The sequence below is a fragment of the Parasteatoda tepidariorum genome, chromosome 10 (genome assembly GCF_043381705.1).
Source record: "Parasteatoda tepidariorum isolate YZ-2023 chromosome 10, CAS_Ptep_4.0, whole genome shotgun sequence".
Classification (NCBI taxonomy): Eukaryota; Metazoa; Arthropoda; class Arachnida; order Araneae; family Theridiidae; genus Parasteatoda; species Parasteatoda tepidariorum.
In genome coordinates, this window is record NC_092213.1 from 37,848,745 (window position 1) to 37,867,237 (window position 18,493).

General features: G+C 32.4%; 1 protein-coding gene across 4 annotated transcripts in view; it reads left to right on the plus strand.

Moving 5' to 3' along the window:
• The window catches only part of LOC122268406 (basic helix-loop-helix ARNT-like protein 2), a 53,008-nt gene that overhangs the window by 13,015 nt on the left and 21,500 nt on the right, over positions 1-18,493 (plus strand). For 3 of the 4 annotated variants that reach the window (XM_071186168.1, XM_071186169.1, XM_071186167.1), the window contains exons 9-10: positions 5,386-5,492; positions 9,979-10,129. In XM_071186168.1, coding sequence (XP_071042269.1) covers positions 5,386-5,492; positions 9,979-10,129 — 258 coding nt within the window. Of the gene's footprint in view, positions 1-5,385; positions 5,493-9,978; positions 10,130-16,493; positions 16,676-18,493 lie in introns of all 4 variants that reach the window. The other variant, XR_011637884.1, reaches the window with a different exon arrangement.

Consider the following 18,493-nt stretch of genomic DNA (forward strand, 5'->3'; position numbering starts at 1 on the left):
AAAGATACTTGCTTGCCGATTTCATTTAACTCTTTTTCTCTTTCTTCCTTAATTTTTAGATCTTTACTTTTACTTACATGCATTTTTGAAGCAAGATGGCACTTTAAATCATATTTCAGATGACGAAATGAGTCTGGCAATAAATCATTATCAAAAATGGCTCCCTCATTTATAAAATCATAGTTGAGTGTAGTGCCACAAGCTTTGCAAAACAGACCATTGTCACTTTTTAAAAACATTCCATCAGGCACCCATTTCAATAGGGCATCAACTGTACGTGCAGAAGATAAAAGATCAGACTTTTCTTCATCTGTTAGAGGGCACCAACGTAGACTTGTGCAGAGGAGATGAACTCTGAGGTTTTACTGCCTTTAATTCTTCAACCTGTTTCTTCAGATCTGAAAAATAAGTACAAAAAAGAAATTAAAAATAACATCAGTAATAAAAATATGTATATAATTTTTCAGAGACTCCAGCATTTTGTTTCAGTTTTTTAGTAGTAATAGTAATTATTAAACTAAAATTATAGTTCTCAACTTCTTTTTATGTATTGCAATTTTCCCTATTTAATTATTTTCCCTCATTTGTCTAAATACACAGAATATTTTGTAGCAGTTATAATTGAATAATGCTGAACATTTTTTAAAAAAATAATAATTATAACATAAATGTCAAAAATAGTATAATATTTTTATTAAATTATGACAGAATTACTAATTTAGCTAATAAGTTATTTTTATAATTTATTAAAGCAAAATTTTTAAATATTTTTATTATTGATTACACTGCCCAATTAATATCAGTCGAATCTCAAAAATACAGAAAGAAAAAGCACTACAAATAGTGAAAAATGTAGAAATGTAATAAAAACATGTTTATAATACTGCAGGTTTCACTGCAGATTTTTACTATTTATGAAAAAAAATTCAGCTTTTAAACAGGTATAATCTAAAAATAATTAAATTAAAAATGATTCTTTCTAGGCAAATAAGAATTAAAATACACCATTTAAAATGTTAATTTCTTTAATTTTGCTTTACATACAACAGTTGAACTTCAAAAATTATAAATAGTTCAGTACTGTCTTTGTAATATAATATTAGTGTATATTATTCAATTACAGTAGAGAACCAATTAACCGACTATCGCTATCCCGAATGTCTGAATTTCCCTGTTTTTGGATCGGCCCAAAAGTACCTATGTTATATCAGACCCAAATTACAAGAAAAAGTTAAACACATTTTAAAATAAGAAAAAAAGAAGCAAAGATCTCTTAAATTAAAAAAAAAAGTAGAAAAATAACATTAAAAAAGATAAAAACATTTGCAAGTTTAGACAAGAAAAACAAGTTTAAAAAAATACAACATTCACATGTTTATTTTTTGATAATTAATGTTCCCAAATTAACTAATTTAAAACAAAACCAATGATTAAAAAACTCAATAAATCACTTATTTATACAAGGGTAAACAGTAAAAAAGAAACTTATTAATCTAAATATGCACTTGTTAAGAAGGTGATAGGTAATAAAAGAGGTATGAGGTGATAGGTTATAAAAGAGGTATGTTACTCTCCAGGAAAATGCTGTAACTTCGAACTTACGTTATGTTAAATGTTGTAACTGATTTTCCAGTTTTTTGAATCACAACATAATGCCGTTTTTTATTGTTTATAAAACCCAACTTAAAAGAAAATTTTGGAAATAGTTTTAAAAAGAAGATAAAAACAATTAAGTAATTGCATATGTTTAATCATATAATAAGAAAAAAAAACATTTATTGAAACAAAGAACAGTAAGTTTTAATTTGTGCAAACCTACAGCGTCAACCTGTCTTTGACAACTTTGAAATCGCTAGGGTTTGTAATCCAACTTTCGCCATCTTTATCATTGACGTCATTACTTTCATTCAATATAACTTTTACCATAAATTTTTTTTCTTAATCTTATCAAGCGATCCACTGCTTCTTCAAAATTCTTGTCCCCATGCCTTTGCTAATTGAATAGCTTTCTCAGTTGTTAAAAGTCCCGAGATGGAAATGAAGATCCGGAAATCTTCATCTTTCCAATGATAAATCAACTGAACTATACCGGAGAATTCTTGTGGTAGATGCCTTATTGCTTGGAAGCCTTGAAACAATTGATCCAATTCATGACCCTCTTCACTAAGCTTTTTCACTGCTGTTTTATGTCTAGCAATAAAAATTCCTATGCTTTCATTTGTTGTTACTTTCCACATGGCCCAGAACAAGACCAGAAGACCGTTCACCGACAGAAAAATCATATACCATCTCCAGACTCTCCAAGATAAATTTCTTCTCTAGCCCCATACAGGACAGCAAATGATCAGGTGTCATTTGTTTGATACTTTATACCAAAAAACTCCAAGTATCTGAATGAGTATAGCTCTTCTTTTTGGTTCAAATTGTTGAACCAATTTCTCCCGAACTTTCTTCCCATCTAAACGATCTTGAATAAGCGGTCTGAACTCTTGTCTCAATTACATAAGACAAGGAAGTTTTCTTAATGTTTATTGCTCGTATAAATAACGGGCAATATCTTAGTATTTTTTAGGACTCTAGGGTTAGCACTTTTACTCACAACTAGTAATTTTCACTTATGTGTACCTGTCACATTGCTATGTCCAAGAACAGTAATTCGTTCTTTGCAATCTTTCACTCCAGAAGGGACACTTTCTTCTGATGCAAAATGCGTTTTTCTAGTAATGTATTTTCAGAACAACCCAGTTAATTCGGCATTGTAGACTAAATCTACAGAGTACCTTTCTTCAGACATAATGTTCGTAAATTCCTCTACAAACAATTCTGCATTTTCAATATCTGCCGACGCTTTATCACCAGAAATGCTTATAATTTTAAGTCCGTGCCGCTTCTTAAATTTGTTAAACCATCCCGAAGAATGATAATATTCAGTCTCCAGTTCTAAGAGTTTATGAAACTCTTTTGATTTTGCTTGTTCCATTATAATTGTCCGATTTAAAGGATTCCTGTCTGTTCGCCTTTGCCTTATCCATTACATCAAAACTTCATCCAAATCTTTATTTTTGGAAGGATGCAAAGTTTTTCAGTCTTTCATTAGTTTAGGAGAATCACTTTTGGCATAAAAATCCAAAATTGCAGCCTTCGGTTTTTTCAAGGTGTAAATCGTTGAGCTTCCAACGCCAGCACAAAACATTTTTACAGGTGTGCCACTGTCTAACTTTTTTAGCAATTTCACTTTCTGCAACAAACTAAGAATTCTCCGCTGCGAGGTCATTGTTCTCGTTTTTTCTTTTAGATAACTGTGTTTTAACAAAAGACGCTCACCTCGCAAAAAAAAAATAAAAATAAGCAGCTAACAGTTCAGAAGTTTTTGATACTACGTCTCAACCATGGTAAAGTTTCTAGCCATTTCTGATCAAAAGTAGTTTTATGTTTAGTACTTTTACTTTAGATTTTTCGCCTTCAGTTTCTAAAGAATTGCACTTATTCGAAATAGCATCTTCATTATCCAGAATTTAAATTCCTGGAATGCTAGACAAAGAATTTTCTTCTGTTTGCATTTAAGTTTGGAGCATGAAGTTGTATATGGAATTTCAAGTGAGATAGTTTATCTAAATTTTGGACAGGTAACTAGGAAACTATGAGTCGAATTTTTCTGCCTGTTGCATTTTATAGAAGCACCAGAAATATCGATTGTACTTTACATATACTTATTCCTCGCATTGTTCCTCCAATACTTGAAGTTGCCAGCATCCATTAATTTCAGACAGTATTTCAGATAAAGATAGCGTATCTAAATTTTGATCAGACAACTGGGAAATTGCAGTACTGTTTTTTTCCTTTTTTTTCTTCCTTTTATAGAAAAATGCGTCTCTTTTTCATATTATTCCACTCTTCAACGGTTTTTGTGAAGTCACATTTACCATTTAATTTTAAATCACTAACTTGTGCAACTTTCAATCGATTTCTGTAATTTGTAATCACAAGTTTAAGAAAATATTTATTCAACTGCATTTGAAGTTTATATTATAGATGTGAAGTTTTTGTATGGACAGAACATTACGATGAATATCACTTTTTGCAATATAAAATTTTTTGAGATACTGTGCTAATTCTATTATCTACGTATTTCCATTCAGAGATAGCTTAGTTTCTTCTGGAACTTTTCTAAGGTCCGAAATTCCCAAATTAGGGATGATTTCTAAAGTTTCCAGTCTTGTTAAAACATTCGTATATTTAAAAATAGACTACTTTCAGTTATACTTAAAGCTACAATAATAAAATTAATAACATTATAATTAACATAATGCAGCATTAAATAAAATAATATACATTGAAAATAATGTAAATTGAAAATCATGTATACAAAAAATAATTAAACTTTTGTTTTTAATACCTGACAAATAAAAAAAAATTTCAAAGATTAACTAAAAAATAACATACAAAATTACATAGTTTTGTTTTGCTCTACTAATGCGTTGAGTATGTACTTGTTAAACTTTCGATAGTCATACTCAATAACTCATAAGCTGTCTGTAGATATTGTTTTTTTTTTTTTTTTTTTTTTTTTTTTTTTTTTTTTTTTTTTTTTTTTTTTTTNTTTTTTTTTGATCTTCGTCGAATAATAAATAGTATTTTTTAGCTTTCTTAAGAGAGAAATTGCTCTCTTCAGGGAAGATTGTTGCAGAGATTGATGGATGCCAATAAACATTGGTTCAACAACAATAAACAAAACAAAACATGAAATATGGCATTACTCTAAAAAAATAATTAATGAAACAATAACTCTTAAACCTAGTGACTAGTGCAGTACAGCCATTTCTGGCTCTTGTGCCAATAAACTAACCAACCATATACTTTATGCCACCGTATTTTCCAAAAAGTGTACTACTTTTTTCATCAATACTTGAATGTTCTGAAAACAGCAAACTTTTGTGTAGCTTCATTCAACGGTTTATAAATTAGATGAACTTTATAATAGCAATCTAATGAAGCAATGGTAGTGTTGTTGATGTGTAAATTTATTTAAAAGTCAACTCGGAGCTTTTGTTCTATGAAACCCAAGATTTAATTGAGTTTTGTTGATGAGCCACATATATAACTGGGGATTTTACCATTGTCATGTATGCATAATCTTTTTCGGCATCTTCACTAGTAAAACTAGTTTGTATATAGTATTTTCTCTTCGGTTTTTATTCAAGAATTTTATGTAAAGCTCAAAGTTACTTTTTGTAAGCATTCAGTGCTTCTGCTGAAAAATACAGAAATTTTTATATGAATAAAACTTTAGTATAAAGCCATTTACATTAGTTAATATCTGGGTTATTTAAATTGATGAATTGCTTTAATTTTTTTTTTTTTTTAAATTTTATCTTTCTTTCATAGAATATCTACTATAACTGGACATATGCCTCATGAAGTGACTGGATTTAATGCTTACAAATTTATTCACACTGAAGATACATCTGTTACTTTATTTGCTCATCATCTCAGTAAGTTAACAATAATTTGTTTTAATTTTTTTTGTTCATTTTTTTTTAAACTGAAAAAGAGGGCAGATATACCATTGCAGTTTTGTATAAAAAAAAAGAAAACTGAACTTTTATCACAATAACACATCATTTATATTAACAAATCTGGCCTCTCACAGGCTTTAATGCCTAATCTCAGGCCTACAAAGTATTTTCTATGCCTTTTATCATTATAAATGTATGATTTGGAGAACCCGTGCATAACTTGCATACAGCCCTCAAAACTTTCCTCCAGATCAGCTACTTTACTTTTTTCTTCAATATTTTAAAAGGTCTATTGAACCGAAAGAAAAAACATTTATAAATAATTTAATAATATAGCTTTTTAACTAACTAATCATTTACAAAATTTTGCATTTACAAAGTATATGATAGCTTAATTCATACTAAAGTATCTAATTTGAGTAATATTTTAAATTTTTCTTTTTGAAACATGAAGTTCTTTGTTGATAGTTTTCCTGTGTAAAAGTTTGGCGTTTGTTTCTTACTGTTCCAGAAACTCAGTTTTGTGCTTTGTAGTGCTGCGATATTTCAGATCAGAAGTCTTTCATTCTTTTGAAAGGATACATAAAAATGGTGTTAAGTCAGTTAGGAAAAGTTATACCTGTGTGTTTGTTAAATTAAACCTGGGAATCTTAATCATTCCTCGCCAAAATACGACCCCTGAGAAGATATTTCAAATCACTTCGCTGGATTGGGCTTTCCTCCAAGGAACAACATCCTTCCTGGGCTTCTTTCCTTTTTGGGTTGGCACATTGGGGGAGGGAGTTGCATCAGAAGACCTAGGTCTCTTCGCTCCGCCACTCGCCGCAATGGCCCTCATTTTCCTTAACTTCTTTTTCCGGCTCTTGGACAATCCAGTGGCGCCAGACACACTGTCTCCTGAGTGCGTCTGGAGACCAGAGACTCCTACAGAGGAAGGGCCTGTGCCTTTGGACACCTCACCAGATTTCGAAGTAGACTGCAAAGCAGCGGTATTAGCACTGGGCTCACCCGAGGGCTTACCATGTGATACTGGAGATTATAAAAGAACTTTTTGAACAAGAACCTCTGCCTAATTCCTGAACGCATCCCTTGTTAACCGGCGCGACGGATGATGCCATATCCAAAGCTTTACTTTCGCTCATCATGTTGGTTGCCTGCCATTTAGTTTCCCAGTGAGGGGTATCCAGAGGGCACTGCTTGCGGCAGGCATTACCCCCCACCTGCTGTTTTCCACATTACCTCAAAAACTGAAGGGGGAAAAAATGACAAAACTAAATCAGAAATACAGTAAGTGCTTGAAATAATGATGTTTTTTAATATTTAATCATTTGATGTTTCAGTTTTGATTTTATTAAGAACAAATAATTAAAATCAAATTTGTTTCATGTCATATTATAAGTAAAACAAATAGACTAGTATCCAGGCATTTTTTTTTAACCACTTCCCTTATTATCCTGAGGTTACTCAGGCATAGAAGAATTTGTCATTTGTTTTATTACGTTTTTACTCTGCTGTAATTGGAGTCATGTCAAGTTTTGTTTGAGAGTTTCGTAGTTAATTGTGGGACTACACACGAGTTTGTGTGATTGTAAATATAAAAAAAGTGGTGTATCACTTCACTAGCATTTGTAAAGTACCGTAATTTTTGGAAGAAACGCCGCACCTATTGTAAACGCCGCACTCGCGATAATGAGACTTAAAAGAAGAAAAAATCATGGTAAACGCCGCACCCATAATAACAATTTAGCAGCAGAAATGAGTATGTAACATTAATTCCTCATAAATACTACTAATGTTTTAAATTAAAATTTATAAATATATAATTACAATAAATTCAAGAATGTAATCTGTTATTGTATATTTTGGACAAACTGCTCAGAACAACATGTTACAATCGGCATCTTTAGATAAAAAATTTAAGTAACTACATTTATATTAATTTAATATAAATGATTTTTTTACATTACTACATATTTACATTTTATAATTATTTTTTTTAAATTTTATTTATTTTTTGGAAATATACCTCTTTTATTTAACTAAGAAGATATTAGTTTATAAGTGGCACCCGTAACAATGATGTAGCGGAAAAAATTAAATATATTAAATTAATGCTTTATAAATATTACTAAAATTAAAATATAAATTAAAGTATAAAATGTGTAGTCTAACAAAAGCAAGAATCTGTTATTAAACACTTAGGACAAACTGCTCAAAATAATATTTTTACAATCGGTAATTGCTGGTGGTGCCATCTCTAGGTTAAGATTATATAACTGACTTACATTGCAACATATCTACATTAAGTGGGTCACATTCACTTAGCACGTTTTTTAAAGTGGGTCGCATCCACTTAAAATTTAGGTTCACTCAAACCCTTTAAATTAAAACCTATTTTTATAGTGTCCGGAGAAATTGCTTTCCAAGCTTCTGAAACCCATCGAGCTACTTCTCCATATGAAGCTCTTTTCAAATTTCCGTTTTTTGTGTACGAGTGATTTTCGCCAGCCATCCATGCCTCCCAAAGTTTTCTCATGTGGCTTTTGAAACTTCTATTTACTGTTAAATCCAGCGGCTGGAGTATTTTTGTTAGCTCACCTAGGATAACAGCTAAAGAAGCTGAAGCTTTTTTTCTTCCTTTTTCATCGAGTCCAGCAAATGTGCCTGCATTGAATCCATCACAAGAATGCCACTTGGCTGGGAAAATGACCCTTTTCTTTTACGCCAGACTTCATTAATCCAGTCGAGCATTATTTTCTCGCACATCTAGCCCTTCTCGTTGCATTTTCTGACGACGTCACTTGGGAAAATTTCCTTAGGCAACGTTTTCCGCTTAAAAATCAGCATCGGTTTTAATTTTTCGCCATTAGCAGCACAGGCAAGCACACAAGTGAGGGATGTTTTTTCGTGACCAGATGTAGCAATTGAAACTGTTTTATCACCGGTTTTATTTACTGCTCGGTTGGGTGGGCAATCGCACCTCGACGGAACTTCGTCCATCTTGACGATTTGGTATTCTTTAATTCTTTTCTGAGCTCTTAAATCCTTAATATAATTCAAAAAGGATTCTTTTTTTTTCTTTTCAGTCATCTGGAAGACTTTGGCCAATCGTTGTATTTCTTTGCACAGATAATTTCTTTCTTGTCATGAACCGATGACACCAATTTGGATTGCCGTTGAAATTGGAAATTCCTATGTTTGCAGATATCTTTTTGGCTTGTAGACGAATTTTAATGGTGGATACATGAAGCGTTCAAAATCCATCTTGTGTTGTTCAAAAATCCACTTTTCTAAAACATCTTCTAGCTCAGGCCAGCGCACAGTTCCACTTTGTCTTGCCCTTTTCATTTTCGGCATGTTTTCTAGGCTTTCTTTTTCCGACAGCCATCGGCGAATGCATCTCTCATCTACTTCAAATTCTCACGCTGCTGCACAATTTCCTATACTTTCAGCTTGTTCAATAACTAACAGTTTGAAAGCAGCTGTATAACTCATATGTCTTTTAGGATATTATATTATAGTATGAAAAAATATTATCAAATATTAAAAAGAAAACTTTCCGCAATTTAATTTCTCTACACTATGCAAAGCAGGTTGTAACAAAATGAGAAAAAATGTGAAAGATCTATCAACCACGTGGTTTGACCAGAACTAGATAGAGATCAACCCACTTTCTTTAAGGGGTGGTGGGTTAGCAATAGTGGCACCATCTTCTGCTATAATTTGCAACTATTTTTATTAAAATTTTTATTTTCTCTTTGAAAATGTAAAATTTATTTTTAAAATATAGTAAACACTGCTCTTAAAATTTTAAAACTTTTAAACTCGTAAACGCCTTGGTGTTTCTTCCATAAATTACGGTATCACTTTTGTCCCTTGTTTTAAAAACTATCAAAGACTAATATTTAACTTTTTTCATGTACCCTAGATAATCCAGGATAGTAAATTGATGGTTTTTTAAACATAAAAAAATTAAATTTTTAACTTAAAGCTTGTGTATTAAGTTTTGTTTTTGTTACTTGTATGAATACTTGTATGTTACTTGGTCATGAATAAAAAAAAAAAAAATATAAGTTAATTTTTTACTTTTAAAAAAAATAGGTAAAGGAAGTGGTTAAGGATAATAAATTATATGTATGATTTTTTTAAGTGCAAAATAAAACATCAAAGATTTTTATCTATGTTCATTTAATGATATAAGTCAATAGTACTAATCCTTCAGTGATGTTTTAAAATAAAAATCAGTTATTGAAGGAATATTGTATTCGCCCAATATGAAAGTTTTTAGGCCAATGAAAGGTTTATTAGATATTTATTATTTTAAATTCTACTCTAAGGAAAATAATTTGCTTTATAATGTTTTTATTTTTAAAGTACTGTAATGCATAGAAGTAATATTTTCTTAAGATAAAAGACAAAATAAGCTTTCAATTATATAGAATTACTTTCTTTTCCTTTTTAGTGTTTTCTAGTGATAAAGGTACTGGCATGATAGTATATCGTTTGCGCACAAGAGACGACAAATATGTATACCTAAAAACTGTTGGCTGTTTACAGTATGATAGCTGTACATCTCAAGTCGATCATTTTGTTTGTGTCAATCAACAACTTGGGTAGGATCTATTTATTGTTAAATTTTTATTTTACATTAAAAGATTGCTTAGCTTTTTTTTATTAACTTCAGTATATTCATAGTCATAAAGGATTAACTTCTTGACAATAGAAAATATGTAATTAAATTTTATTGGAAATAAATTTCATAATTACATATAAAACAATTAAAAACTCATAATGGCCTCTATTTGTTACAAGGGTCAGTGGAGAAACTTTCTTATTTATTACAGATAAGTTTTCAGTCGAAATGTCTTATTTTTAGGGCCAAATCCAATGGGGTCCACTAGTATGCATATATTTTAAGCTCACTTCTTCTTTTTTGGAATTTATGCCTAAAATTGTAGCATAATAAAAGTTACTAATTGTGTTCTTTTTGCTACTAACTGCAGTAGAAAATGATACTAAAACATAGTCTCTTACAAGGTCGGTTGTCTGCATGATCTGAGTGGGTGATGGATCTACTTCTTGAGTAGCAGTGAACTTTTACAGTAGTAGTACTTTTTTTGAATTAGATTTTGCAGTCCTTCCAATTAACAGATTTGTAGCGTTGCTCACTTGAAAATGGTAAAGAGATATTTGATTAGCAATATTTGATTGGATGTCACATACAATGGTTTAATTGCACAACTTACGTTCATAATGCAGTTGAAGAAATCCAGAGCGGAGTTTACCACTACTTTCTTGGATTTTACCTGATGCCAAACTTTTGACTTTATTAGCCCTCCAATGCCATCTACTGCATCTTTTCCATGGGAAGTAGCAAAGAAGTTCCACTCACAATTTAATTGAAAATTTTCCTGAAAGAAGCACAAGTTCAAAATTGTATACTTATTTTTGAATTGTGCCTCGCAGGCATCGAAAAAAATCTTTGTTCTTCGTAGCTGAGGATACTAAATTTTTAAATCCGATAAAATAGCATTTAAAAATGCCCATACAGCATATTTATCATGCTGAAGTTCGTTGCTTACTACCACAAAAGATCGAATAATATCTTTTAGCCATGCACAGCATGTGAATATCGTAATTTGTGGATGAGTCCAGTGCGCACTTTGGATTTCATCCTGAGACACTCTACTGTAGTTCTCAGCAAAGTCCACTTGAAGTATCACTTCACGATCCTCAAAACCTCATTCATTTACCTTTAATTTGATATATTATATGTTACAATTAAGACATTGAAATTTCAACCCTCATGTCCACTTTTACATGGAAATGCTCTATACGCTTTAAACAATAGATAGAGACATTAAAAATGAAACAGAGACGAAAAGTAGCTTAAAATAATAATATATTTATATCAACACAATTATATGTTAACTAAATTATTTCTTAAACATGTAAAAAATTGTAAGTTGTTTCATAGATTTCATTCTATGATTACTTATTTTTTCTTTCACTTTACAGAGTAACATTAACTCATGTTCATCAACAATGTCTCTTTGCTCCAAACCTTTAAGAACACTGTCCATATTTCTTAACATTTCATCCAGCGAAACTGATCTTTCTTTCTTTGGAGTATCCATTTCTGTATCGCTGTCGTTTTGTTTATGGTCATTACTCAAAACTGGCCTTTTTTATTTCGTTATTGTAACTCATTACCTCCTTGAGAAGTTCATTGATTTCAAGTTTTAAATTTTGAACTTTTGAAAATTTTAATTCTTCAAAATCATTTTTAAAGAACATTGTAGAAAAGGTAGCAGATTCTGCCAACCATGTCGCAAAGTTTCAGGCGTAACATTCCATATATTTGCGACACAGTAAAGAGAATCTTTTATGTCAAACTCTTTTAAAAATTCTGTGATCTTGCTCTGATTGATAGAACGTAGCATTTTTCTCCAAAATGTCTTTTTTATATTTACATTTTAAGAATCTTAATATTCCTTTATTCATCAATTGAATAAGCGAAGTAAAATTTGGTGGTAAGTACATTACCCGAACTCCTGATTTAGATGAAATTTCAGCTAAAGGATGCGCTGTACAATTATCTAAGACAAGGATAATCTAAGTATCGCTCAGAAGCCCAGCAGCATTGCAATGAGCTCAAGCTTTCGGAACAAAATTATTGTTAAGCCACTCTTCAGTCAATTCTTGCGTAATCCATGCAGGTTTGTTTGCTTTGTACACAACAGGTAGACTGAATGTTTTTCAATACTCGAGGTCTCGCTCTTTTGCTGATTACCATCAGCTTGTGGCAATAAGATCCAGAAGCATTAGCACGAGCCAACACAGCCTCTACTTTATATCTTTCACTTCGGATGGATTGCTTTCATCTGCGGTGGCTATGGTTTTTCTTGGAATATAGTGGCAGAGAAGAGCAGCTTCATCAGCATTATATATTTGATTGAAAGATAAATAATTTTCAGCAACAAATTTGGCAGCTTCAACGTCAGATAATGCCTTTCCCCCTCAAATTCTTAATTATTCTATTCCGTTTTTTAAACCTATCGAACCATCCTGAAGAATTATCAAAAGGCGTTTCTATACTCAAGTCTTTGTGGTAGAGCCTCGTCTATGCCACAATAATTGCGCCAGTCAAAGGCACTTTCGCACTTCTTCATTGTTGTACTGTAGGAACATCATATGTCACATGACTATTCATATTACTTTCATGAGAGTTGCGAATGGCAACAGATCAAAAAATAATAATAAAAAATGAGTGTTCTAAAAAATGTCTGCTGATCATTTTTTATCCTGTAACTCTGTTGCGTACAGTACCCATTATATTATTCAAATCTTCGTTGTTATCATTGCATATCGTTTTTCTTTTATCCATCTCTAAAGGTATATTACTTTTTGTGAAAAACTGCTGTACTTTTTCCTTCTGTTTAATTAAATCATAAATAGTGGATTTATCGAGTTCATATTCTATGCAAATATTAGCCACTGAAGTTCCAGAGTCATATTTCCACATTGACTTATTAATGAAATTAAAATTGAAATGACATTAAAATTGAAACGGAATTATGCTTCCTCTTCTTCGAACTTTCGACATGATTTCTTGATCGGTAATGAAGTCTCTTTGTTCTAGTCATTTAATACTATTTTTCAAATGCATAACTAGATTGTCAGTAGAAATCCGTTCTTCTGCTGGTTCTTCTTCGCTGTCCACACTTTCAGTATCACTGTCCTGTTTGTTCAAGCTATATTTTTGATTTCCTCGTCTGTTAATTGAGGCACAGTTGGGGCATCTTCATCCAACTTTTCACTGTCACAATAACTTTTGATGTATTGTAATAATTCTTTCACGCTATCTTTCTTTTTGTTTGGAAACAATGACAAGCTCGTCCTCATCATTACCAAAAAAAAAAAAAAAAAAAGTTGATGGCCAAATGTCCTTCCAAGCATTTTTAAGGGTTTTCTGGTCGACTTCTTCCTACACTTTTGCTATGTTCCTTATTGCAGTCTTTATGGAATAAAACTTCACAAAATCTTGTAATATTTGACCAGCATCGACCTTAGGAATTGAGTTTTGTATTTGAACTTGAAGGACCTCATTATACCGTTATCCATAGGCTGCAAAATTGAAAGCAGTTAGGTGGTAAAAATACAACGGAAACATATGCCCTTTCCATTATTAATGGTATTTTGTGGGCAGAGCAAATGTAAAGGATTAGAAGTGGCTTTTTCTCTTCCAAGCTAATCGATAGAAAATGTTTTCTTACTTGCGGCACAAAATAGTTATCCAGCTATTCTTCTATGAGTTGCTGTATCATCCATGCTTTTTGATTGGATTTATAATTGACGGGTAACATTTTAAATTCCTTTGGGACGCAAGGGCAAGCACTTTCCCCGATTGCAAATAATTTGCATTTGTGCGTACCCGCTGCCTTTGCACATGCCATAATAGTCATTTAAAGTTTTTTAACCATCCAGTACTGTAGCTGCACTCCTCTTGATTGCCCATTTCTTCATGAAAAATCTTTGCTTGGGCCATTAACGTTGGTCCTGTTAACGGTATGCCTTCACTACAGCATTGTCATACCCACTGAATCATAACTTTATCATGATCCTCGTTTTTGGCATTTCGAATATATTTCCGATCTTTCATTGCAAGAGGTATGTCAGTTTGAAAAATCGTCAAACTGTTTCTTTTTCTGTTTTTTGGTATCGTACACAGTAGACTTTTCTATTTTATATTCCTCATACAACTTAGATACTGAAGTGCCCATGTCTAATTTTCTCAGCAATTCCACTTTTTCTTTAATGGATAAAAAAAAACATTCTTTCTTTTTTTTTTTTATACGGAAGTGAAGATATCGTGAGTAAAATAACATCACTAAGATTTTAAGCATCAGTTTTATTTTGTCCTGGGATGATCAACTTTTTTGAAACCATTTATCACAGCTTCTTTTTTTTAACAGCTTTCCAAGCTTGGGTCACCCATGCGGCGACATCCTCCTAACTTTCACAATCTGCAGTCCGGATATAGTGTAGGAGTGGATACCACGCTCCATCGGATTCTCCCACTGCCGCCTTACTCCTTGCTTGAAAACCCCTTTGAAAGTCTGGTCAAGAGGTTGAAGTATCTTCGTTAGGCCACCGTCAATGACAGCAAGTTCTTTGGGGGGGGAATTTTCCACACAAATCTTTAATAGATTCTTCTTTATGGGATCGTGGTGAGTCGAGGATCAGTAAACCGCATGGCTGGAAGAAAAGCACCTTTACGCTTCCTATACACCAAATACAGCCACTGCAGCATTATATCCTTGCACACAGCCCCTTTTCACTTGTTCTAATTATTATGTCTTTAGGAAAATCACCTTTTGGTATAGTTTATCTCTTGAAGATTTGCAACGCTGTAAGCTTCTCCCCCATTACGGAACATCCTAGCACACAGGTAAAGGACATTTTATCATGGTCTCTATGGCTCCGGATTTTGCCCCTGTTTTATCCACAGTCCTGGTGGGAGGGCAGTCAAAGGAAAGCGGAACCTCGTCCATGTTTATTAATTGATGTGTTTCGGGCTATGTTCCTCAAATTTTTTTTAATATCAAAAGTTAAGAAAGAACCCTTTTTTCTATTTTTCCCTTTTCCTTTTATTCCTTTTCCTTTTATTCCTTTTTTAACCCTTTTTTGGCGCACAGACAAATTCTTTCGCTTCATAATCCTGAAACAGCTATTCGGTCCTCCTGTGAAATCTAGAGTACCCATCTGGCTGGCAAACAAATTCGCCATTCGCAAACCATATACGAATCCACACTGTAGAGAGGGACAACTCTTTGGCCCTCCTCTACTCTTTAATTCATGCCATCTGGTTATCCTCCAGCACTGGCCACCCAACAGTGCTATTACGTTGAGCACGCTTAGTCTTGGGTAGTTGAGACAATACTTCCTCCGTATGCACCGTTCATCAACATTGAATTCTCGAACAGCACCCCGATTTCTTCAGCTTAATTACTGAGATCTTAAACTCAGCCGGTCTCAAACAGCTCAAAACAAGTTATATTGAAATTTAAATAAAACAAAAATATCAAAGAAAGAAAAATATTAACAAAATGAAAACGCAACAGAAGATTAAGCAATAAAGGAAATAAGCTAAGGAAGAGGATGGTCGAACTCTTAAGATAGAAATCCGAGCAATGAAAAAAAGAAACCAAGAAAAGCACTCTCCCAAGCATTTAAAACAAATTTCTATATTCCCCTTTTCCTTCCCCTACATTCTCTTCTTAAATCAAACTTCAGAAAACAGCTCTTTTTTCTTTTTTTTTAAACTGACTCCACCTAGGATTGTGTATAATTCTCACACATTGCTTTTTCCCCTCTTCACTGACCTTCAGTTGAAAGTTTAAAATTCTTATTGAACATTTTAATTGTAAGAATACTTAAGGTCATCCCAAGCTCATCTGTACCATCCACCTGTTTCTAACAAGCAGCTAAAGAAAAAAGGGGAGTAGAGAGGCATCCCATGCTTACTGACACAACCATGACAAGTAGATGAGGCATATTTCCTTGAAGAAAACAGGTGTGGGGAAGCGTTAGTTTTACAGTGAAGGTCATCACTGGCACCACCCTGATTTTCTTCATTCATTCCTTTCTGATTCATGTTTCTCCACTCCATGCTGGTCCCCTACACTCAACTGCTGTTTCTATGGCAGAAGAGAAAAAGAGACTTTTGTTCTCTTGCAGATAGGGGTCTCCAGAAAGTGATTCTAAGAAAGGATAGGGGAAGGGGAAAGTTCCAGGTGTGTAGACCATTCTTTGGAGTAACATTAAACCTGAAAAAATAAATCAGAAGCACTAGTAGTAAAAATGATGATGAAATTTCCAGTGGGGCTTACATCTGTCTCAAGTTAGAAAGTGATAACATATTAAGCTGATATAATATTTATTATAATTCAGTTTAACTATAATAGTTTTTTTTAGGTTTGGGAAATATTGGGCTCACAGTATGTCTTTGAATTTTGTTTCGTTGACAAGCCAGACAGCAAAGAGTCCATTCGATTATGTCTTTTAACATTGATGAACAGATGAAGCTATCTTGTAGGAGATGCTTGGTGGCACGAATACCTGGAGGTGACATTGTGTAATGAGCAGAAGATTTTGAGGTTGTCTCCCATTTTTAAAGGTTTTTTAAATCTATCGCTAAGTTATTGGAAGGGAGATTAAGTTTTAAGTTTCTCATCATTATTTTGGCAATCATCTAAGTTCTTAAGATCAGTTGTTGAAAAATTAAGTGCGTTTATTCTGAGAACATCTGCAACAGTGTTGTTTGAACCGGAAACTTGTCTGATATCCGTGTTAAACTGCGCGATAAAGTCTAAGTGCCGAAGTTAGATCCGAAAACAAGATTCAGGATTTTTTTAAAAGCAAAAACTGAAGGACGATGATCAGTATACAAAGTAAACTGTTGAGCTTCTAAAATATATCCGAAGTGTTTTGTAGTTGAGTAAATTGCTAACAACTCCCTGTAATTTTTATCTGTTGTGGTTAATATCTGAGAATGAAATGCTATTGGACGAATGTATTATTAAATTGTATGCATCTTGATACTCAAGAAAGAATCATGATGACTTAAAACTATGTTTAATAATCCAACAATAAAACGTAAGTATAATGAAATAACACACTAGCCAAAGGTAATCAGAAAAATAGCAGCAAACATCAACAAGTAAAGTTCTTATTATACTCTCTCTGAATCGAGATGGCAGCGTTACTATTCAGCAACTAAAGATTGTCGTTGTGGTTTCTTTAGTGAAGAAAGAGTGCGCCGGCTGGCACGACTACACATATTAACAGATTGAGATTTTGAAAATCCTCATTAAAAACTACAAGAAAAAAGATGGTCATATCCAAGATAATTCACTAATATTGTGGGCCGAGAAATGCGTAATTCGGAATTAGCGATATGTTATAATGGCGTAATAAAATATTGAGATTTAAAGAACCAAATAGAAATAAAATAGCAATGCATAGTTTCCAAACTAGCAATTATAAAACTGTATGGATTTGTCAAGAGATCTTTACTAATCAAGTGGGTCGAAATAAGATGTGATTACTTAAATGTGTGATTTGAAATTTGTAGTGTGCTTTAAAGTCATATTAAATCATTGATATTTTAAAAACTATGTAAGAAAAAGTAGCAATAACTGCCAAGAATGTTGTTGTCATAAAAAAAATGAGTAAAATAAAGAGTATTACTAAAATAATGATAAATGACTTCACTCGTGTTAAGTATTACGAGTACGCATAAGTAAACTGTAACAAATTAATAATGATACCGTAATTTCGCAGCGAAACGCTACCCTGGTATACATGCTGGGCTGGATTTTACTCTACCAAAGAAGGTATTGACTACAAATTTAACACATGTTCTAAATACGCATACATATATTAGTTAAATAAAAAACCTATAAAAGGATATTAAATATACAAAAAAATTTAAACAATCCTACTATATAAAATAGATTTCAATAACTTTCTAAGTAAATATTAAGCATTCTCTAATTTTAATTTGAAGTAACCATTAAAATATGAATTAAATAATTAATGTAACAAAAATCATTAAAATAAGTATTAAAATTTTTAGAAATAAACCGATCTTACTTTTAAATCAGCATTAAACGATAAATCCAAACAAATTTTGTGCAAAGAAAAACTAAAATTTATTCAGATATCAAATATAATCACATATAAATCCAGCGGCTCTCTGTATCCAAGCAAAATAAGTTTATTAGTTCATTGTTTATTTCGGGCTCATCCCCATCACTAACACTTTCATCACTTTCGGTTTCATTTCCCCCGGATATGAGTTCAGCTTTCTTGAAACCGTTTATCACTGTTTCTTTTTCACTGCTTTCCACGCTTGTGACACCCATACGGCGACCTCATCATAATTTGTCCTCGCATGTGTCCAGATTCAGTGC